A 20,358-nucleotide genomic window follows, 5' to 3' on the forward strand; every position below is an offset into this window, starting at 1 on the left:
CCGAAGTAACTATCAAAACCCGAACCGAAAAAACCAAAACCAGGTCCAAACCGCTATATAAAAATATCCGAACGTGACTTATGAATTTAGTACTTTAGGGTCTAGGTATAACTCGAACCGAACCGAATCAAAATCCGAACTAGTATTCGAATATATCCGAAACTAGTTTAGATAGTTTAACTAATTTTTAATTAGATTTATGAATAATTTATATATTTTAAATTTTTTTTTGTCAAATTTTCAGGTTATAATTTTTTTTTCTTTGGATAGTTTACAATATTGGTTACAATCCGATCTAAACCGAACTTGAAAGGAACCAAAACGAGTCCGAACCAATAATTACTAAAATCCAGACTTATGAGCATATTACCAATCCAAAAATCAGAATCGAAACCGACGGCTCTCGAACGCCCAAGCTTTCACTATAGTGAATACAAAAGTGAAACGACGTTTCTTGGCTGTGTTTCACTGATTCTTATCTCATTTGTTCATATCAAACCTCATTCATTTCGCTTTCACTTTATACGTTTTGTGCAATTATGTCAATCGCAATGGCCAAATCAACCACTAGAAGTCATGATTGTTGCGGGTCATGTTGCTTTTATACCAACGCATTTAACTTCATAAATAGTACAGAACTTTGATTCTATCTTTCAATTATAAGAGCTTAGTTAGTCAAGATGGGGTCATGTGTACGACTAAGAACAATACACAGGGAAGTTAGATCATTATCCTAATGAATATATGGGCATCTAAATCAAATAATCATACCATTAAAACACCTTGAAAACCATATACAAACATAACAAAAGAAACACAACAAAGAAATTAAAAAAGCCAACAAACTTCAACAACACAAAAGCAAAAGATGATCATATCATTCAACACAACAGAACACATCATCATCATCATCATTCATATCTTTAATGATCATCCTTATCCTTCTTCTCCTCCTCTACGGTCTTGGGATGGTACCCTGGAAGCTTCTCCTTAATCTTCTCCAAGATCCCCTTCTTCTCCGCCGGATGCGCTTCCTCCACCGGAGGAGCAACAACCGGTGCGGGTGAAGCGTCTTCAGGCTTCTTCCCGTGTCCTGGAAGCTTCTCCTTCAGCTTATCCATAAACCCTTTCTTCTCCTCCTCTGTCTTCACCTCTCCTTCAGTAGTAGTTACCTTCTTCTTGTCCTTCTTCTTCTTCCTCTTCACACCATCTTCACCCTCTTCCTCGCTTGACTGTCGGAAACGAAACCATATACTTGTTATAGTTGTGTTTCAAAAAAAAAAAAAACATCAACGGACAAGATCTAACACAACACATATAGATTATGTCCGAATCTTTCAAAATATATTTTAATGATCATATAATATAAACTTACGGAGCTAGAAGAGCTGTCGCTGCGGTGAAGCTTCTCGAGGAGACTATGTTTCTTCTCTTCTCCTTCTTCCTCGTGTTTAACCTCAGGCACGGGCTCTGAGATGTGAACCTTTTGCTCGAACTCAGAGTCGATGGTCTCCTCTGGTTTCGTTTCATCTTTCTTCTTCCCCAAGAAATCGAACAGTCCACGGTCTGTAACCTCGCCGGTGGCCGTTGATGATTCCTCGGTGGCTACCTTAGGTGCCTCATGCTCGTGAACGTTCTTGGTTTCTTCTGCCATGGTTATTAAAAAGAGTTTGGTTTGCTCTGTCGATGAGAGAATACGAAACGATCAAAGTATACTTAAGATGATTTGTAAGAGGCGAGTGAGAAAATAGGTGACGGGAAAGTGCGTTTTATAGTGTGTGTGAGGACTAACTCTACGCGGATTTCACGCTATATGATCATTTTTTATTTCGAAAAAATATATAAACTATAGATAAATTACAAAACGGCCCTACCTCTTTTTCTTTTGATCAAATATATTACGAAGAATTCAATAATTAATCATCAAAAGTTTGCTTACGTGTAGGAGGCCATTGTATATTAAATAAATTTAGTGGATAGCTAAAACAACAACAGAAAATTGGATAAGAATGTTAACTAGATAGACTTAGCCAAAATTAAAAAAAGTAAATTGGGAGCTAATTGGTCTGGATATAACAATTTAATTAGGTTTTTTACTATTTTAAAGTTTGTTAAATAACAAAATCAGATAGTTTAAAGAGTAAAAATTCCACAAACTTGAAAAACAGATTTAAGATATATCCCCTTAATACAAAAAATCTAGAAGTTTCGGGTTTTCATAATTACGAATCAAAATAATAGGGATGAAACTGAACATTTCAGAAAAAATGGGTAGAATTGAAAGGAAAGAGTACTAACGATTTAATTACCCATGATGGAGATACATGTGTCAAGCATTAATGTAAATCAGAAAATCGGACGGTGAACGTTAGTAGCGGCAAATCAACGGTCATAACAGGGAAGGACGAATTTAGACATAAAGAAGAAAAAAAAAAGGAGACAGAGGGTAAAGTGATACCAAGCAATAAGATAACAACACGTGTCAATTTAACGTGGAAGTGTGTCCTAGCGTAGGTCCCAAAAACGTGTACTGATTGGCGTAAATGACGTGATGTCGGTGGTGTGGGTCCACCTGACTTATTAAAAAAAAAAAAACTGATGCCCCGTTGGAAGATAATTGTAGCATAGAAATGATGAATTTTGGGGAAATTAATAACGTTTATTCAGTTTTCCATATTAAGCGTTACAAAAAAAAAAATTACGTGCAAGTTTTTTTTGGTAAAGGATTCGTAGTCTTATCACGCTAGGAATCAACCAGTTCAGGAAGTTGGTTTCCAAACGTGAACAAGGTTTTCGTAATCTCATCTATGAACAAGGTTGTGTGTTTTCCAACTTATACGGTTTGTTAAGAAAAACTATACGATTTTCTAAGTTAAACTTAAATGTAAATCTATGATGAACATAAGGGGAAACAAATGAGCATACGATTACTTGGACTTCTTAATATAATGAGATGTGTTAACGAGTGGGAATGTCATTTTTTACCTAATTGATAAACAAAACTATAACATCAGAAAGGAGTAAAGGACAGATGGTAATCAGTGATCCATCTTCTCTTTAGATTGGCCTAAAATAAAAATGAACCGTGTTCCATTATAAAGGATGAACACGACGTGCCACATCATTATACCCGCTCCTCTAAACTTTGAATCAAAGACGTTTCGCGAACCACCGTGACATACCAACACACATATCAGACAAACCGATCTCTTTCAATTCTTGATTGGTCGTCGTCTTTTATTGTCCTTATCCTTTGAATAATATTTTCGGTGATAGCAAAAACGATATCTTGTAGCCGACGTTCTCGTGATAATACATACTTATCTGGTTATATATATACCCATCAAACTTAAAAAACTATCTATACGTATAAGATAAACTGGTGTATATTTGAAAATAGTATAGTTTCAAAAGTTATAAGCTTAGAGCAAAGTGCTTAATTGCATCATTTGTGTATGCTAATCTTGTGTCTATTTTCTTTTACTTTTCACCCCCCGTCTGGACATGATATCTGCCTTATTTGCTGTCAAATCAAGGAATATTCAACGATATTTATCACTCAATTTATTTGATGGACACGAGAATCGATCAATGCATTGCGAATTCTTCTGATGAAATAAAAGAAGCTTTCATATTATATCTACAACTTGGTGTAACCAGCTCACTGCTATGAGCCAAGAAGATGAACCTTAGCGATTACAATTCAATAGGCCCAACATAACATGGGCCTTTGGGTTAGAGTCGGATCACGTAGTCAACATTCGATACTAGTGCATTACATGCGCTAGACCTTTTGTGCTTGTAGTAGTTTGTGATTTATAGATTCTTTGTAGCTTGACAATGAAGATGTTATTATGCACAATCTTACCGTTGTACTTGATGCTATTCGTTTCATTGGCTTTGTTTTTATACAGGGTCGATGTCGTTGTCTTTTTATATTCGTACACAACTTCATATTGAGAGCTGAGCTCAGACTTTCTCCGGTACGCATCTTCTCTGTCCTGTGAAGATTGAGCTGACCTGAGATTAGGTTACTTGAATATCAATGGGTGTAATTTTATGGCTTAGCTTAGACAAATCAGGCTCTAACTGAGGATATGTGTTAATTTGTTTTTTCTTTCTCTATTTTTTTTTTAAATCAGCATTTTGTGATTATAAAAATATCTTGTTTTCCATCTATCATTGTAACATATTTTATCGTTTGTGTAGTTATTTTGATTTGTTGCTTGTTGAAGTTCAAAAAAGAATCGTTTGCGGGATTTCATGTGACTAGAAAAGAGAAAACAAAGAACACTCATGAAAGTTAAAGAGAGAACTACATAGAAAATGAAAGTACCAAGCAACTTGCTCTAAAAAGATCACATGCTTCCATCACCACCACTAACATATTTCCTTTGCCCTCTTCAAACCGCTAGAGTATTCTTGTTTCTAAATAGTTATTAAGAACGCGTGGTTAAACATATTGTCTTATACATTGTGTTACGGTCTGTTAATACAATAGCTTTGCTAGATATAATTGGTTCACTCAAATTACTAAACAATAAGATGGATATATTGCTTGGTCAGAGTCCATACATTGTAAAAGAAAGAAAGTTAACCAAGTTAATAACCAAGAAAACTGAAATTGCACCAAATTTTAGCAAAAAAAAAAAAAAAATATGTAAAATATCTAGATATATGTGGAAGGGCCGTATGTAATTCCACAAGTGACCGTGATCTAAAAAGTGGGAAAACTTGTAAAGAATTGAATAAACACGAACACCCTTCTCCCTCCACACGTACCCTTGGTTATATATATAGGCACTTACGGTTGCATTTAAAAGGCATCACAACCAAAGTATCAGAGCAGAAGTAACACACACACTAAAGCTTATAATGAAGAGGTTATATTCTAAGGGGATGAGACTCTCTGAGTTGATGGAGAAATGGAGAAAGAGGAAGAAAGGGCATTTCACTGTTTACACCAAAGAAGGGAAGAGATTCGTTTTGCCCTTGGATTATCTCAACCATCCGATCTTACAAGTGTTATTGGAGATGGCTGAGGATGAGTTTGGAACTACCATTGATGGTCCTTTAAAGATTCCTTGCGATGGGAGTTTAATGGATCACGTCATCATGCTTGTGAGGAGAAGTATCTCTCATAACTATGATGATGATGAAGTGGGGAAGAAGTCAGAGGATTGTTCCACGAGCACCTGCAAGGGAGCTTTAATCTCTTCTCTAATACCTCTCTTTCGTGGACATAACCAGCTCCGGTCTTTAGTTTCCTAATAATTTGGTGGTTGTGGACTCGAAGGTGTTGTAGATATATACATGTAATTTGTTTTTGGTAATTGGAATGTAATGAGTGTAATCAACCTGATATTTGAAATGATTTGTATTAAAATGAATTAATGTTTTTTTTCAGCTTATTGTTTAAAAATGTATTTTAAAATCTACTATCGTTAAAAAAAAAAAAAAAAAATCTTGTTTTAGATGGAATTCCAGCATGCAATCATAATAATTTTTTTAATTCATCGAAAATCATACAAAATAAACTCTTTTCAAATAATCTCAAAATACGTAATTCAATACACCTCGTAGGGTAATAATCTTACAAAGTTTTGGTTAGTGTAGGAGATGATAACTTATCAATCAAAACTTCTTAATTACTACTAGAACTTTTAATGGGCCTAGTCCTTTAAATGGTCCAAGTCTTAATTGGGCCTTTACTTTTAAAGCCTGAGGCCTTGTCTAAAGATGTAACGAAAAGTGGCGGAGTCGCGAGTCACACCTGCTTGGATTGAATCTCAGGTAGGCATTGTGAAAATTGCAGTGCGAATCGGGAATCTGTAGGGTTTGGAGAAAATGGGCGGAGGAGGAGGTATAACATACAAGGGAGTCACTGTACACACTCCCAAGACGTGGCACACCGTCGCCGGAAAGGGCTTGTGCGGCGTTATGTGGTAACATTTCTCTTTCTCTCTCCTTTGCTTTTCAAGCTTAGATCTTTACTCCTCCATCGAAGCTAAGATCTTACCTTTAGAGTATCGGTCAATTGATATTCCCGACGAATCCGATTGATTTGTCTGTTTCAGTTTGTTGATTAAATTTTTTAGACAATGGATATGTCTTAATTAGTATCATAGAGACAATTAGACAGCTGTTGATTATGAATTGGGTTATGTCTCTGGTCGGAACCAATATCAATGTCATTTCAATTTTTTTTTTTTTTTTTTTTTTTGAAGGTTCTGGATTTTGTACAGAGCAAAGCAAGATGGTCCTGTAGTCATGGTAAGACTCTCTCTCCCCCCTTTTATATTTGCCTCAATCTTTGTTTAGTTTCGAGCTTTTTTTATTTGAATTGTATCAATTTTTCTACTCCTTCCATGGTGGCTAAATGGTGATCTTTGCTATATCGCAATTGTTAGGGATGGAGGCACCCGTGGGATGGCCATGGTGATCATGGTCATGGTGGGGATCATCACTAGGTAATGCATGTATTAATCAATTTCTGATCGAATCATTAAAGTTCTTATCTAACGCTCGTGATTGTTTTTACGGTGATCCTAAATAATAAGACAGCAGTTCGTTAATGTTTATGCATAATGTTGATGTAGCAAATACTAAGTTGTCACTTGCTAACGAGATCTCTCTTGTTAAAAAAATGGTGTGTAGTTAGTCTTGAATGAAGTTTGTAGCTTTGATTCAGACTTTAGTTCAAGAACGTTCTTGATTTATATTCTCTATAGTGAATCATTAACCCTCTTTGAAGTCGAGTGATTGAGAATGGAGTGCGTTTATCTTGAAAGATCGTTAATAGTTTAGTCGCACATACTTTGCTGTTTCTCTTTGTTGAGAGATATTGTTAGCTCGGAGTTAGCCAAAAAATGATTAACCTCACCTTCCATGCAAACCTAGCTGTAATGTTGATAAACACTACTCGTTTTGCTTGAGACTAATCTTGTTTTGGGTTATTCTGCTAGGTCTCATCGAACCTTTGAAGATCAAGGCGAAAAATGTATGTCTCTTTCTTTTCTTTTCTTTTCTTTTCAGTTTCATGTCTAAATAAATACAACTATGAACGAAGACGTCGATTGTTTTCGTACACAACTTTGTAAGATTTGCTGCTCCTGTTTTAAGTTGCTACTTGGATTGCACTTGATGTTTTCTCTGTCTACAAATGAATTTAAACAATTATACTTATGGTTCCTTGATTATCCTTGCATAGTAGTAAAAATAATGATAACATGCCTTGTCTAACCATGCTAAGTGCTAACATATTAATAAGCATCAATACCAAGTCACAACATTTACGTAAATAACTATGACAGCTACAGAAATTTTATTATTATTAGAGGGAAAAAAAATCCCTTTAGTTAAGTCTTAATCAACCTTAATAAACTGGTTGAGAAACAAGTGAAAAATGAATATAATGATTCAAACATGCAATAAAGTAGAAATCAATGTAATGTCAATCAAACATGTCCAGAAGCAAAACCTAACTGGACATGTATAAATCTAGCTGGTAATAATATTAAGAAGTGAAACTCTTGTATGAATCAATCGCCTGAAAATGGACTCCAATTCTATCTCAAGCTCCTCCACAGCAATCTCTGCTGCTTCCAATCTCGTAGCTGCGCTTTGAACTGCGGTCTCGTCCCATATATCATCTAACCAATCCGAAGATCGAGAAGTAAAGATCGAAGACAAAGACCCTTTGCTCGATCTCTTCTCTAGCCAAGGAATACAACCAAGAGAGAACAAAGACTCGACCATTGTCACAACAGCTCCTCTCACTTCCTTTAAAACCTCAGCTACAAATAGAAGATTAAGTTCTGTCGGCATCGCTACTCCTCCTCCGGTTCGTTTCATGCTCTTTAGACAGTTTAAGCATTTCAATATCTCCTTCTTGAGCCTGTTCTTGTATTGATTATACGCTGCTATCTTCTCGTTCACATCTGATGATTCGTTTCCACGTAGAGTAAGTTGTAGATCGTGCAAGCTGTGCTTAACTAGCGTCATCACATCTTTAGATACGCTACAGATGTCTAACATCCTCAATGAAGCTTCAGAAACTTGTTCCGTCCACTTCTCTTGTCCTTGTTCAGACAGAGATTCTCTTGTTTTTGGACAGTGATCGAGGAGATAGTTTGCGCAGTCGTGTAGCTCTCTCAAACCCTCGAAGTTAATCTGAGCCATAATGATCTTAACTTTTTCAAGATATATTTAGCTAGGAATATAACAAAATGGATTGAAACGGTATTAGAGATATAGTGAAATGCATGTAAGAGGGAGATTATATAGAGTTGAGACGATGGATCTGAAGGAAAGTACAATGAAGGTTCCTTACAATGGGTTTGTACGGACGTGGGACACCTGGGGAACAACTCATTTTGGACATATTATCAAAATAATGATTTAAATTATTCAAAACTGTCTCAATGAACCTTCTATATACGTAAGACACTCGTGGGTTACAATACATTGTGGATTTGTTTTGATATCCTGTTGTATAATATATAGTTTTAAATAATTTATTTTATTGTTTATAAGGTTTAAGTATATACCATGCATGCACGAGCGACGGTGCCAGGTTGTGTCGATAAATTTCAGCAATTTGGAATTTAAGAGTCTAAATAAAATGGAATGAAAAATATTTTAATCTCAGATCAAAGTTAAAATATTGTGTTACGTGTTTTATCACTTCTCAGAGAAGATATATTAATGTACAAAATATATTTTTTGTGTTTGTCACTCTCTTATGTATTAAACAAACCTATCAACATATATTAATTATCAATGGTTATATGATTGAAACTACAAAGAAAAACAGATCAATATGGATCTTTTTTTTAGCAAGTCCATATGGATCTTTATAAACCAAACAGTATACTAAAACTATTGTAAATCTTTTTCCTTAGAATTTTTTTTTTAAAAACCCTAAAGTTTTCTACCAATTCCAACTAAGAAACAATGAACCATTTGGCTTCTACGTACAACAAACATTCAGCTCCATATAATTTGTTTATCACTAAGGTAACTACCTCGACGGCTCAACCTATGCATATATTCGACTGCTAGATTAGATTTTGTGATTATTAAGATCTTTATATCTCAGGTTAGTTTCAACAAATGAATCTCTTCTCAAATTAATCTCAAATATATATCATTAGATTCTTATAAAAAAAAATTTCAACAAATGCATTAAGTTTATTCTGCTGTTAGTGGAGAAATCTTATTATTCGATTTTCCCATTTGAAAAGTACTACACGAATAATCAATCATTCATGTATTATATGATTTTTGTTGCCACCATCATGCATAAACATTATTAAGCAGTTTCTTAATATCTCAAGAGGTTCTTAAAAAGTAATAAACAAAAATTAATATAATAATTTTGAAAAACAAGATTAATTGTAAATAATATATGAGTATAAGATATTTTGCATGAGTTTGTTAACATTTTGAATTACTCATATATTATTTATTATTTTTGAGAATTTCATTGAGGTCTCGTTTTCAAGACAACCCACCAATCCCATTAATCTCGATGTAAAAGCCCATTATTGTAAACTCATACCAGCTCTATCTTGCAACATTTGCGGAGGAGATAGTGAGTGATGAGATGTGCTCATTGTTCAAGCTTGTGATAATGTGATTGTATAATCTAATGTAATATGCACAATAACTGAAATTTCTAGGAAAGTTACATAGTTTCAGCTTCAAAGAGTAAGCATGTTAAGAAGCGAAACTCTTGTCTTCAACAATTTCTTGTACACACACTCCAACTCTCCTTCTGTTGCTTCAATCATTTGCTCTGTTTCTCTCAGCTTTTTCAGCTCATCTCCTTCAGCTTCTTGATTCTTCTTGTTAAATATCCTCGACATGATTCCTCTACAACCACTTCTTGATATCTGCTTATGATTCATCGTCACCACTTCCATCAACAAAGAAACAAGAACATCGAAACTCGTCTCCTTAACTTTCTTCATCACATTAATGGCACCTCCACAATCTTTCTTCTTCTTCTTATTTTTCATCTTCAACTGTTTACCGATCTTTCTGCTCAAGACTCTTCTCTTAAACACGTATGCATCGATCTCACGCGTCAAGAATGCATCATGATCTCCTCCTGATTTGCTTCTGATCACTCTCCTCCTCAAGCTCGACTCGAGTTCTCTGACTTGCTCTTTTGCCTCCATCAAAACGTCTCTGATCGTGTAACAGATATCAAGAACCTCGAGAAACCCGTCGGAGACATCTTCTAGAAACGCTTTTTGAGTTTTTGTCCATTGAAAACGGAGGAAAACTTCGACAACCTCGTACATGTTCTTTAAAACTCCGAGTTTCCGACAAGCAGACTCTGGACTTTTCTTAAGTATCAGAAGATGATCTTCGATGGATCGTGACAGAGGATGAACGTTTTCGGGCCAGCTTGTTGAACGCACGTGTGCACCAGATGATGATGAAGTAGCAGCCATGGATCGAAGGACTCAATAGAGAAGTTAATGTATAAGTCAAAAAGGCTCCGATCCTTGTCTCATTAATACTAGCTCTCACCAATATATATGTATGTCATCTATATGCATATGCATGCACGTAGAGGCCAATTATTACACGATTAGATACAGCCATACAGGCTGGAACTGGCTGTTGCGGTTTAGTTTCTTCCGACAGTCAAACGACAAATCCATACTTATATTTATAGTATAAACTTCCTTTCTTCAACCTTGTACACTTTGGATTAATGAAGGTGGTAAATCAATGTAAATATATAATGTTTTCAGCAAGCGTGTCATTGATAAAACAATCAAGCAAGAAGCTCAAGTGACAATGTTCAAAAGTTAAACATATACAACCAATGCCGATTCTGGGAACAAACATATAAAACATTCACAAGTATTATACATAAGTCGTATGATCACCAATTTTTTTTTAAAAAAGTATTAAGATATACTAAAATTATTTATGGCCTTATAAATCTTAGATCCGACCATGTATCCAACTTAAGGTAAAAAATGAGTGTTATATCATTCACATTATGATGAGCACTTTATTCTTAATTTAATGCAATAATTAGGCCAAATTTTTTTAAAAAAAAAACATAAAAACATACACAAATAGTTTACAAATACCAGTTTTTAGTTAGTAGACAGCTTATAGGTGTGGCAACAACCTCAGCTAGGCTGCGTAGATATGAAACCCACAAGAAAGAGTAACCGTTGGCTGCGACGTCTTTTTCAAAATCCCAGTACAGCGACCTTTAATTAATAACACATCCTTAGAGATTCCATTATATCAATAAACGTCCAAGTCCAATTGTATATGAATATAGACACGCATACATGTATTTTTTATATTTGTCCAGTTGAAGAAAACTGGGATTGTGCACGAACGGAATGGAGGAGACTTCTTGAAGCAAAACCATCAACGAGAAGTTAATCTTTGTGAACAGCCTGGATGTCTTTCTTTCGTTAACTTGTATCAACCACCTTACTATTTTTGTCTTCGAGTGTCCTTATATAAAATTTTACTTCTCTTTTTTTTTTGAACACAAACAGGGAATTATCCATCCTCTTAAGCAATAAGCATAAACTACAACATATATATAAGTTAAGCAAGATAGATCTTCAACCGAAGATGACAACGAATTCAAGACGATGCTTGAATGCATCGAAGGAACCTTCACGACAAAGTCTGACGACTGGAATATAGTCACATAAAGTGACGTTGAAGTCCAGACCTCATCTACAAAAACTACCAAGGTAGTTTCGATTGCATCTTCAGGTCCCGTAGAGACCGCTCCATAAGATAACAAACCGATGAGAGAACTGAAACAGACGCTCGGAAACGAGTCCGAGGAGACACCTCTATCCATAGGAAGAGGGCATGATGGTGAAACCTTCTCCTCAGAAGAGGTTGATTGAAATAGAACTGAGACTGGTGAGTTCACCAGTAAATTCATCCCATTGGACATATATGAAAATATATAGCAAGGAGAGATCCCATCGGGATTAATCTTTGAAACACTGACCCAAGCATGGAAATCCACTAAGATTTGGATCGAATTTTCTTTTATGGGACTGGGCCTTGGCAGGCTGACTAGCTTCATCAAACAAATGGGCCAGGCCCAATCACTGAGAGACATCAGCTCAGTGAACGTTGTCCGTACGAGCCGGGAAGCTTTGGATCTAAGATGTTCTTCGACGCTGATAGAGTGGCCACCGGAAGAGCTTCGCCGGAGAGGAAAACTACTGCCGTCACATAGACAACCCGGAGGAGAATAGAGCATCACTTTACAAGATGGAGAGATTGGAGTTTTACCGATTATACTCGGATCTGGACTCATGATACTGTAAGATCTGGCGCCGTTTAGATGAGGAGGAGCAGCACACGGTGGTTGGTGGGACTCGCACCTCTCCGAAGACGAAGAGGTTGAGTTCATCAGTTGAGAACGACGATGCTCCATACGCAGTTGAAAGGCTTGGACAAAGTCGCCAGAGAAAGATACGACAGGATATAAACCCGAAGACCAGAGCTTTGCGGCGGCGAGAGAATCCTCTAGACTCATCGCTGGAGAAAGGACCAAACGAAGGGATAGGACCGCGGGTAGCAGCACAGCGAAGATTCGAAGCTCTCGTCTTCGTCGTAGCGTTTGTCGGGACCTCCTTCCTCCAAATAGACAAAGAAATCGAACCGGTAACAAGCAGATAGCACAATGAAACATGAAACAAAGAGTGACGGAGATAAGTAGACTCGACGCAGATGTCCAGCGCCGGCGAGAAAACGTGTCGCCGGCGCCAGAGACCATGGATCTAGGTTGAACCTCGAAACTCGTGTCAGGGAGGTTAGGGGGAACTCAGAATTATTTTATTAAAATTTTACTTCTCTTAAAGGTCATATCTGTATATATAATAATTGGCAGTTACTTACGGAAGCATGATCATAAAATACAACATAATTTGTTTCCAATGCCCATGCACAAGTTTTATTTAATTAGCCAGATCTGACCAACCAATCTTTAGTTAGTCTCATTGACATTCCACTCATCATCCACATATCAACTTTATTGTAAGCCTGCCTTAAAATGCTGTATATATTCTCCATTGATATGTTTATCATTACTAATATTAAAATCATAGTCAAAATAATAGTTGGTTATATAAGTACTTTTCATTATTATATTATATTGATCTAATAAGTTTGCTCCCATAAAAAAGAATCTAATAATGGTATGTTCTTAGTTGATTACTTGATTGGAAAGATTAGTAGCCCAATAACAAAAATACATGAACCCACTCTGAGAGAGTTAGTAATAGAGCCCACAACAAAGGCCTAAAACAAGACTGTATATGGTAACGAATAGATTCCAACTTGAGACAAAAACTGAGCCTTGGGGAAAAAGCAACCTCCACATGCTGATGATGATGACCTCTCCAACTTTATGTTCATGTCTTCATCATCAATCTTGATAGCCTTCTTTTGCGGATTAACGGTACCAACGAAAAGCCAGTCATCAAACGACGACGTATTATTGTAGCGAGGTTCTTTGCTTGACTTACGCTTCTTTCTTTTGTCTGATTCAGAAGTTGTCTTAGGTACTCTTGTCCTCTTCTTACTGTTCTGATCAGACAAATAGTCATCATCATCTTCTTCTGTCAAACAACTCTTCTCAAGTCCATCTGAGACTTGCTTGCTTGCCAAGTCTTCCTCCTTGTTCTTCTCTTCTAGTTGCACCTTTATTTCCATCTTCGATTTAGACATCACCGAATCGAATATAGGTTTTCAGATCACGAAGAAGACGCTTCTATGTGGTTTGAAAGACGAATAGCGAGAGATGGTGACGCTATATTGTTATGCTAAGAGAGAGAGAGAGAATCAGAATTGCGATTGTGAAAATAAGTGATACTGAGGGTTACGCTATCTATTTAAAGACACCTAAGATATCTGCCGACATTTAGAACAAAATCTAATAAATATTTTCAGAACTATAAAAATGGAATATGTATAGACCTATCAGAAACTCTTATTTACAAACAGCTATTGGGCTATTAATGGGTTTAAGGTAAATATGGTTCTCTTTTAAGGCCCATTCTTTAGGGAAAGCTTTCAACGACATGCGTGGCATTCTTAATACCCTTGTAAAAACTGCGTGTTGTTCCGGAGTCTCAAACATGGGTTAATGTCTGCGAAGCGTGAAATGAACGTCTATCTGTTAATTCAAAAGTAAAAAAAGCTGTTTTCTTTTTTTGAAACTTGGTAAAAACAAAGATGTTGAACAAGCATATAAATAATTTTTTTGTTACACATGATTACAATTGGCCGTGTATTTTGTTTTTTCCTGTCCAATAATTAATAAGCTACACCGTTTGTGTTTTTGGCTTTCTTTTCGTGACGAAGTAACATAATGATTGTAGCCATTCATATTATTCCATTTATAAATAAAAGAAAATATTGTGACGTGGATTATATACAAGTCTACATTTACATTATAAAATCATATCATACAGTGAAAAATCTTGAAATATGGATGTGTAATAAGGTGAAAAAATTAAAACAACTGAAGTTGCAATGAAATAAAAATAACATTTGACTAAAAAAACATTTACTACTTGCTATAAACGATAACCAACTGTCAAAAGATTGACAAAATCATAAGTTTGTAAACCATATACAGGTTCGGCCCTGGACCAAGCCCAATAAAACATTCGCTTTGGACTCCCAAAATTTTTGAAAATCTTTATATGTAAATAAGCCCCCAATTTGTAAAAAAAAAAATTTTAAGCCCCCAAATTTTTTAAATCTTTACTAAATGGTCTTGGGCTTCCAAACTTTCAGGGCCGGCCCTGACCATATATGATATATACTATACTGCACGAGTTACATGCATGTACATTTTCAAACAATGAGAACATTCTTGAAATATGAATTCGTGATAGAAAGATCATTCGATTATATAAAACATTCACCACATGCTACAAAAGGATAAAACCTAACATTTAAACTAAAACCAACTACATACGTATTGACAAAAATTTAACCAATCATATACATAATTGATGTATAACAAATAGTGGCCAATAATTTGGTAAGATGTTAGAAGTCTTTAATTATTAATTAATTAGGAACATGTAAAGTTCATGTTCTAATTATTCTCTTCTACAAGTAGTGCTATTAACTTTTAAGTGGTCCTAATTTACTCATTCATTGATGACCAATATCCCTTTTCTATCTGGGTTATCTTCTTTGTTGGGAGTTGAGTTGAAGTCATGACCCTGTTAGAGTTGTCAACCTTTTTGCATCGTTGTAGTATTATTCCAAACTAAGTAAAGCATTTATTAAACAAAAATAATTCACGCAAGTTGCATTTCAAAGCAACCAACTCAATTATAGCTTTATAGTTAACCAGATCTAGTATTAGTCCGGTTATTAGATTTGTAGGTCTAACCGGTCATGACAACCAACACGTACCGCCGCTAAATGAGGAACTAGATTAGCCCATAAATTGTTATCTTAATAGCACTAAGACCATGACTGAAGTTGCAATGAAATAAAAATAACATTTGACTAAAAAAACATTTACTACTTGCTATAAACGATAACCAACTGTCAAAAGATTGACAAAATCATAAGTTTGTAAACCATATACAGGTTCGGCCCTGGACCAAGCCCAATAAAACATTCGCTTTGGACTCCCAAAATTTTTGAAAATCTTTATATGTAAATAAGCCCCCAATTTGTAAAAAAAAAAATTTTAAGCCCCCAAATTTTTTAAATCTTTACTAAATGGTCTTGGGCTTCCAAACTTTCAGGGCCGGCCCTGACCATATATGATATATACTATACTGCACGAGTTACATGCATGTACATTTTCAAACAATGAGAACATTCTTGAAATATGAATTCGTGATAGAAAGATCATTCGATTATATAAAACATTCACCACATGCTACAAAAGGATAAAACCTAACATTTAAACTAAAACCAACTACATACGTATTGACAAAAATTTAACCAATCATATACATAATTGATGTATAACAAATAGTGGCCAATAATTTGGTAAGATGTTAGAAGTCTTTAATTATTAATTAATTAGGAACATGTAAAGTTCATGTTCTAATTATTCTCTTCTACAAGTAGTGCTATTAACTTTTAAGTGGTCCTAATTTACTCATTCATTGATGACCAATATCCCTTTTCTATCTGGGTTATCTTCTTTGTTGGGAGTTGAGTTGAAGTCATGACCCTGTTAGAGTTGTCAACCTTTTTGCATCGTTGTAGTATTATTCCAAACTAAGTAAAGCATTTATTAAACAAAAATAATTCACGCAAGTTGCATTTCAAAGCAACCAACTCAATTATAGCTTTATAGTTAACCAGATCTAGTATTAGTCCGGTTATTAGATTTGTAGGTCTAACCGGTCATGACAACCAACACGTACCGCCGCTAAATGAGGAACTAGATTAGCCCATAAATTGTTATCTTAATAGCACTAAGACCATGATTAACCCGGAGTTCTTAGAGTGAAATTATTAACGGAAGTTAAGAAACTGTTTCTTAACTTTTAACTAAAAAAACTAAGAACCAGTTCTTAAAATCCTATTTAATAACTGATTCTTAGTTTTTTTAGTTAAAAGTTAAGAAACAGTTTCTTAACTTCCGTTAAAAACCTCATCTTAAGAACCCCGGGTTAATCATGCTCTAAGACCATGATTAACCCTGGTTCTTAGGGTGGGGTTCTTAGCTTCGGCTAATAACCGTTTCTTAGCTTTTAACTAAGAAAAACTTATAATTGTCTCTTAAATAAGAGATATAAGAACCGATTCTTAGCCGAAAATTATAAAAAAAAAAAATGTCAAATCATGAGCTAAAAACTCCAAATTAAGAGTGCGGGTTAATCATGCTCTAAGCAGTCTAAACTACGGTATGTTTTCCAGCAAGCTCCACGTTTAATACCGTGTTTATCAAATAATTAAGTGCTAATCCGAATCAGATCAAGATGATAATTGAAAAGCATCTCCTTAACAAACCATGTGGTGGCTTCATGAGTTTTTACTAATTAAAACTTAAAGAGAGGCGACAAAATATTAGAACGAATATCCATCAACGTGAAAATCTTATAAGTTATGTCTTCTTATGTCCTTTAATTTTATTTTCTCTCAATTATTTCCGGCAAATATATGTGTCCAGTGAGTCAGTTCATGCACGCTGTTTCCATACTAATGTTTAATGTTTTGTTGCCTGCCAAATGAATGATTATGCATGGCCATGGCCAGGGGATTGTGGTTTGTGAAAGCAAGTGGACCTTGGTTCTTAACGCGTAACCATTTATTCCAAAAAAAAAATTGGTTTATACAAAGACATAGTAGTAATAATAATCAAATTAAATTCTTATAGCCAATTAAATCCGAGATAAATTTTGGTTTGTAACATAAAAACAACAAAGATGGAAATCTACTTATCCTTTGGTTTAACTAAAATTTCATTGATATTTATATACCATGAAATTCTAGATTCAAACCTTAAAAATGTAATTTATGATCATTTATGCAAACATAAATTTCAGATGTATATTTTCATAAAACAGCTCATCAGTGTGAGTTAAATATAATAATTTTACATGAATTATTATAAAACATAACTTTAACATGTAAAATTGTTTGTTGTAGAACTCTCGATATAATAATTCTCATATTTGTATGAAAACAACATGTAATGTATATATCTTTGTTTTCTATTTTATTCAAGTATTTAACTCATACAAATAATGAAAAAATCGGACAAAAACGCAAATAAACTGAAATTTCGAAGAAAAATAACGAGATCATATGAGAGTGACAATGTTAATGTGTTAGGGCATTAAGCAATGAGACCCGAGTACTAATCAAACCCCTAAACACTTTCTCACTCCCACATTCAATTTCAACGATCGAATTCTCCAACTCCATCATCTTCTTAGTAAGAATCTTCACTTCTTCGTTTTTCTTCTTGCTCAACCCAACCAAGCTCTTCTCCTCGACTTGCTTCAGCTCCTCGATCCCTTCACCGTTCTTGTCTCTCTTCTCAGACCTCTTAAGAAACCCGACAAACGTCGTCGTTTTACTCGAACGTAGAGATAGATAAACGCCGTTGAAAAGCGCCACGGACACCAAAACAGTGACCTCGACGACGTCACCGATGACCGACGCCAGCTCTGCCTCACCGTACGACCCGTTCAAAACGTCCACGTGGCAGCGGTTGTACTTCGTCTTCGGCTCGCGTATAGATGACGTCAGCTTCGCTATATCTCGCGCTAGAGCGCGGCGAGATTTTACGTAGGATGAGATTTTGACGTCGTCTTTTCGACGGAGAGCGACCTGAGCGGCGGACTGGTGCTCGCGGAGGGAGAGGACCGACGTGCGGAAGATGCCGTAGGCGTCGACGAAGCGGAGGAGGTCTTCGAGAAGATTCTCGAAGAACACGGGACGGTTGCGGAGAGACTCTTGCGACTGAGGGAGGTGGAGGATGTCGGAGAGGGTTTCTTGGACGTCTCTGAGGAGGCTGAGACCGTCGGTGAGCCATGCAGTGGTGCGGCGGTCAAAGGAGGAGGACCAGGATTTGATCTGGGAGATCTCGTGGTTGATGTGGGAGATCAAGGGGTGTGATCTGCATGGGAGGCTGATGGATCTTGTGTGGTGAGAGACACGTGGCTTTGATGGTGGTGGTGGACGGACGGTGGGTTTGTTCGGGAAAGAGAGTGATCGCCGGAAAACTCCAACCATGTTTCGGAGGAGGAGGGAGAGAGAGAAGGAGAAGGAGAGATGGCTTTGAATGTGTTTTGAAATGGTGAGAGACGAGGAAGGAGCGTTTTGTTTATATATACACATGTGAAAGAGGGTAAAGTGTGGGGTTTAGGCAACCAAGTTTGAGATGATGTGCACGTGGGAGAGCTTGCTACCTTTTTTATAAGAATAATTGCTTTTGTTATTTCCCCAACTGTATTTTTTCTTCTATTAATTCGGTTAAGAATCTTAAGATTATTAGTAACCAACGATCATCCTGAAAAAATGACTCAAGAATGGATCACAGATAATGTGCTTAAAATGTTATGAAAATAATTTGTTTCTACTAAGGTTATGCAAGCGAATGGGTGTTAAGGGTTAAAATGAGTTTGTTGCCTTTACATTAAGAGTTTATATGGGTGATGAGGTAGATAATCTAAATTCTCATAGTACTCCAGGTAGAAGGTGCTTTAATTCCTCATTTGACCATTAGATACACCATAAACTCGTGTGTATCTTCTGTTAATACCAACAAGATCTCTTCTGAATCTCTAAACAACCTAAGCATCCTCAGTTATTTATGGTTATGTGACTTCGACATGATCCACCTTAATCCCATCAAAGAATGATTTGTTTATGAATGAAACGAAATAAGCTCGTTCCTACCGTTGACATCGTCCTTGCCTCTCCTTGGACTTAACTTGCTGCTTATTAATACCTATTATCCCGGTAACTTCTTCCACCGCACCAAACAGAAAAATGCTAGATGTAACACTTCACATTTTATTCGTACATAAATAATTATGCACCAATTCGAATTTTATTTTACATGGACGTACGTTAGGTCAACATCTGGCTAACATTTTAACATTTTCTTAAGCCCTTATTAATCTCAAGCAAGGCCAAGCTCATGTTATGTCAATAAATACATAGATTCGAAGGTAATCGTTATCTAGTGTGTGTTTCATATAGTTTACTAGGGTCGGTCCGGGCGGAATATAATTTACTTGTAATCAAAATTATTATTTTTATATGATTTGTAGTTTGTGTTTTAGTTTTACATTTGCAAGAGATTTATATGAGATATACTATTTTCTTAAATTTTAAATTAACCAAAAAAACTAATTTTTACTATTAGCATAATCTCCCTCTCTCCCTCTCTCCCTTCCTCCCTCTCTCTCTCTCTCTCTCTCTCTCTCTCTCTCTCTCTCTCTCTCTCTCTCTCTCTTTCTATTAACGCTACGGACGTGTTAGTAACCAAAAATACATAAATATATATGTTAAAGAGTATTTAAAAATGTTTAGCTTACTTGAAATTTAAGGTGATGTTAACTTTTATTGTGTATGTTTTGTTATTCTTGTTATAGATCATGATCATCTTAATATTAAAATGTTCATGAATACATAATAGTTTTACGTATTTTCTTTGTTTATTCTACTGTAATTATGATAATAAGTAAAATAATTTTTAATACAAAAATCTTAGATTATATTTTTTCTTATGAATATTTTTAAAATTTATGTCTTTGATATTATATTATTAATTATGTGCTAAAATATTATTTTAGGTTGATGTCCAATGAAACATTATTTTCATATATATATATATAT

The 20,358-nt window shown here is 35.5% G+C and overlaps 7 protein-coding genes across 7 annotated transcripts; 2 read left to right on the forward strand and 5 right to left on the reverse strand.

Moving 5' to 3' along the window:
- Positions 1 to 753: 753 nt before the first annotated feature.
- On the reverse strand, positions 754 to 1,811 carry LOC106300870 (dehydrin ERD14). The gene is made up of 2 exons (XM_013737126.1): positions 1,376 to 1,811; positions 754 to 1,232 (listed from the first exon to the last, which is right to left on the reverse strand). Exons 1-2 carry the CDS (start codon positions 1,652 to 1,654, stop codon positions 924 to 926), a joined length of 588 nt encoding a protein of 195 aa, XP_013592580.1. The 5' UTR covers positions 1,655 to 1,811; the 3' UTR covers positions 754 to 923.
- A 3,030-nt stretch (positions 1,812 to 4,841) lies between these two features.
- Positions 4,842 to 5,376, forward strand: LOC106299453 (indole-3-acetic acid-induced protein ARG7). The gene has a single exon (XM_013735548.1). It carries the CDS (start codon positions 4,876 to 4,878, stop codon positions 5,269 to 5,271), a length of 396 nt encoding a protein of 131 aa, XP_013591002.1. The 5' UTR covers positions 4,842 to 4,875; the 3' UTR covers positions 5,272 to 5,376.
- A 349-nt stretch (positions 5,377 to 5,725) lies between these two features.
- Positions 5,726 to 7,198, forward strand: LOC106298633 (NADH dehydrogenase [ubiquinone] 1 beta subcomplex subunit 2). Its single transcript, XM_013734770.1, has 4 exons — positions 5,726 to 5,945; positions 6,228 to 6,273; positions 6,411 to 6,470; positions 6,966 to 7,198. The coding sequence occupies exons 1-3, from the start codon at positions 5,848 to 5,850 to the stop codon at positions 6,468 to 6,470; spliced, it is 204 nt and encodes a 67-aa protein (XP_013590224.1). The 5' UTR covers positions 5,726 to 5,847; the 3' UTR covers positions 6,966 to 7,198.
- A 236-nt stretch (positions 7,199 to 7,434) lies between these two features.
- On the reverse strand, positions 7,435 to 8,198 carry LOC106299591. Its single transcript, XM_013735658.1, has one exon. It carries the CDS (start codon positions 8,179 to 8,181, stop codon positions 7,501 to 7,503), a length of 681 nt encoding a protein of 226 aa, XP_013591112.1. The 5' UTR covers positions 8,182 to 8,198; the 3' UTR covers positions 7,435 to 7,500.
- A 1,506-nt stretch (positions 8,199 to 9,704) lies between these two features.
- On the reverse strand, positions 9,705 to 10,463 carry LOC106298157. The gene has a single exon (XM_013734237.1). It carries the CDS (start codon positions 10,461 to 10,463, stop codon positions 9,705 to 9,707), a length of 759 nt encoding a protein of 252 aa, XP_013589691.1.
- A 2,854-nt stretch (positions 10,464 to 13,317) lies between these two features.
- Positions 13,318 to 13,731, reverse strand: LOC106298158. The gene has a single exon (XM_013734238.1). The coding sequence runs from the start codon at positions 13,729 to 13,731 to the stop codon at positions 13,318 to 13,320; it is 414 nt and encodes a 137-aa protein (XP_013589692.1).
- A 3,971-nt stretch (positions 13,732 to 17,702) lies between these two features.
- Positions 17,703 to 18,817, reverse strand: LOC106298737. Its single transcript, XM_013734885.1, has one exon. The coding sequence runs from the start codon at positions 18,745 to 18,747 to the stop codon at positions 17,830 to 17,832; it is 918 nt and encodes a 305-aa protein (XP_013590339.1). The 5' UTR covers positions 18,748 to 18,817; the 3' UTR covers positions 17,703 to 17,829.
- Positions 18,818 to 20,358: the final 1,541 nt, after the last annotated feature.

Source organism: Brassica oleracea, chromosome C6 (assembly GCF_000695525.1).
Source record: "Brassica oleracea var. oleracea cultivar TO1000 chromosome C6, BOL, whole genome shotgun sequence".
Taxonomy (NCBI): Eukaryota; Viridiplantae; Streptophyta; class Magnoliopsida; order Brassicales; family Brassicaceae; genus Brassica; species Brassica oleracea.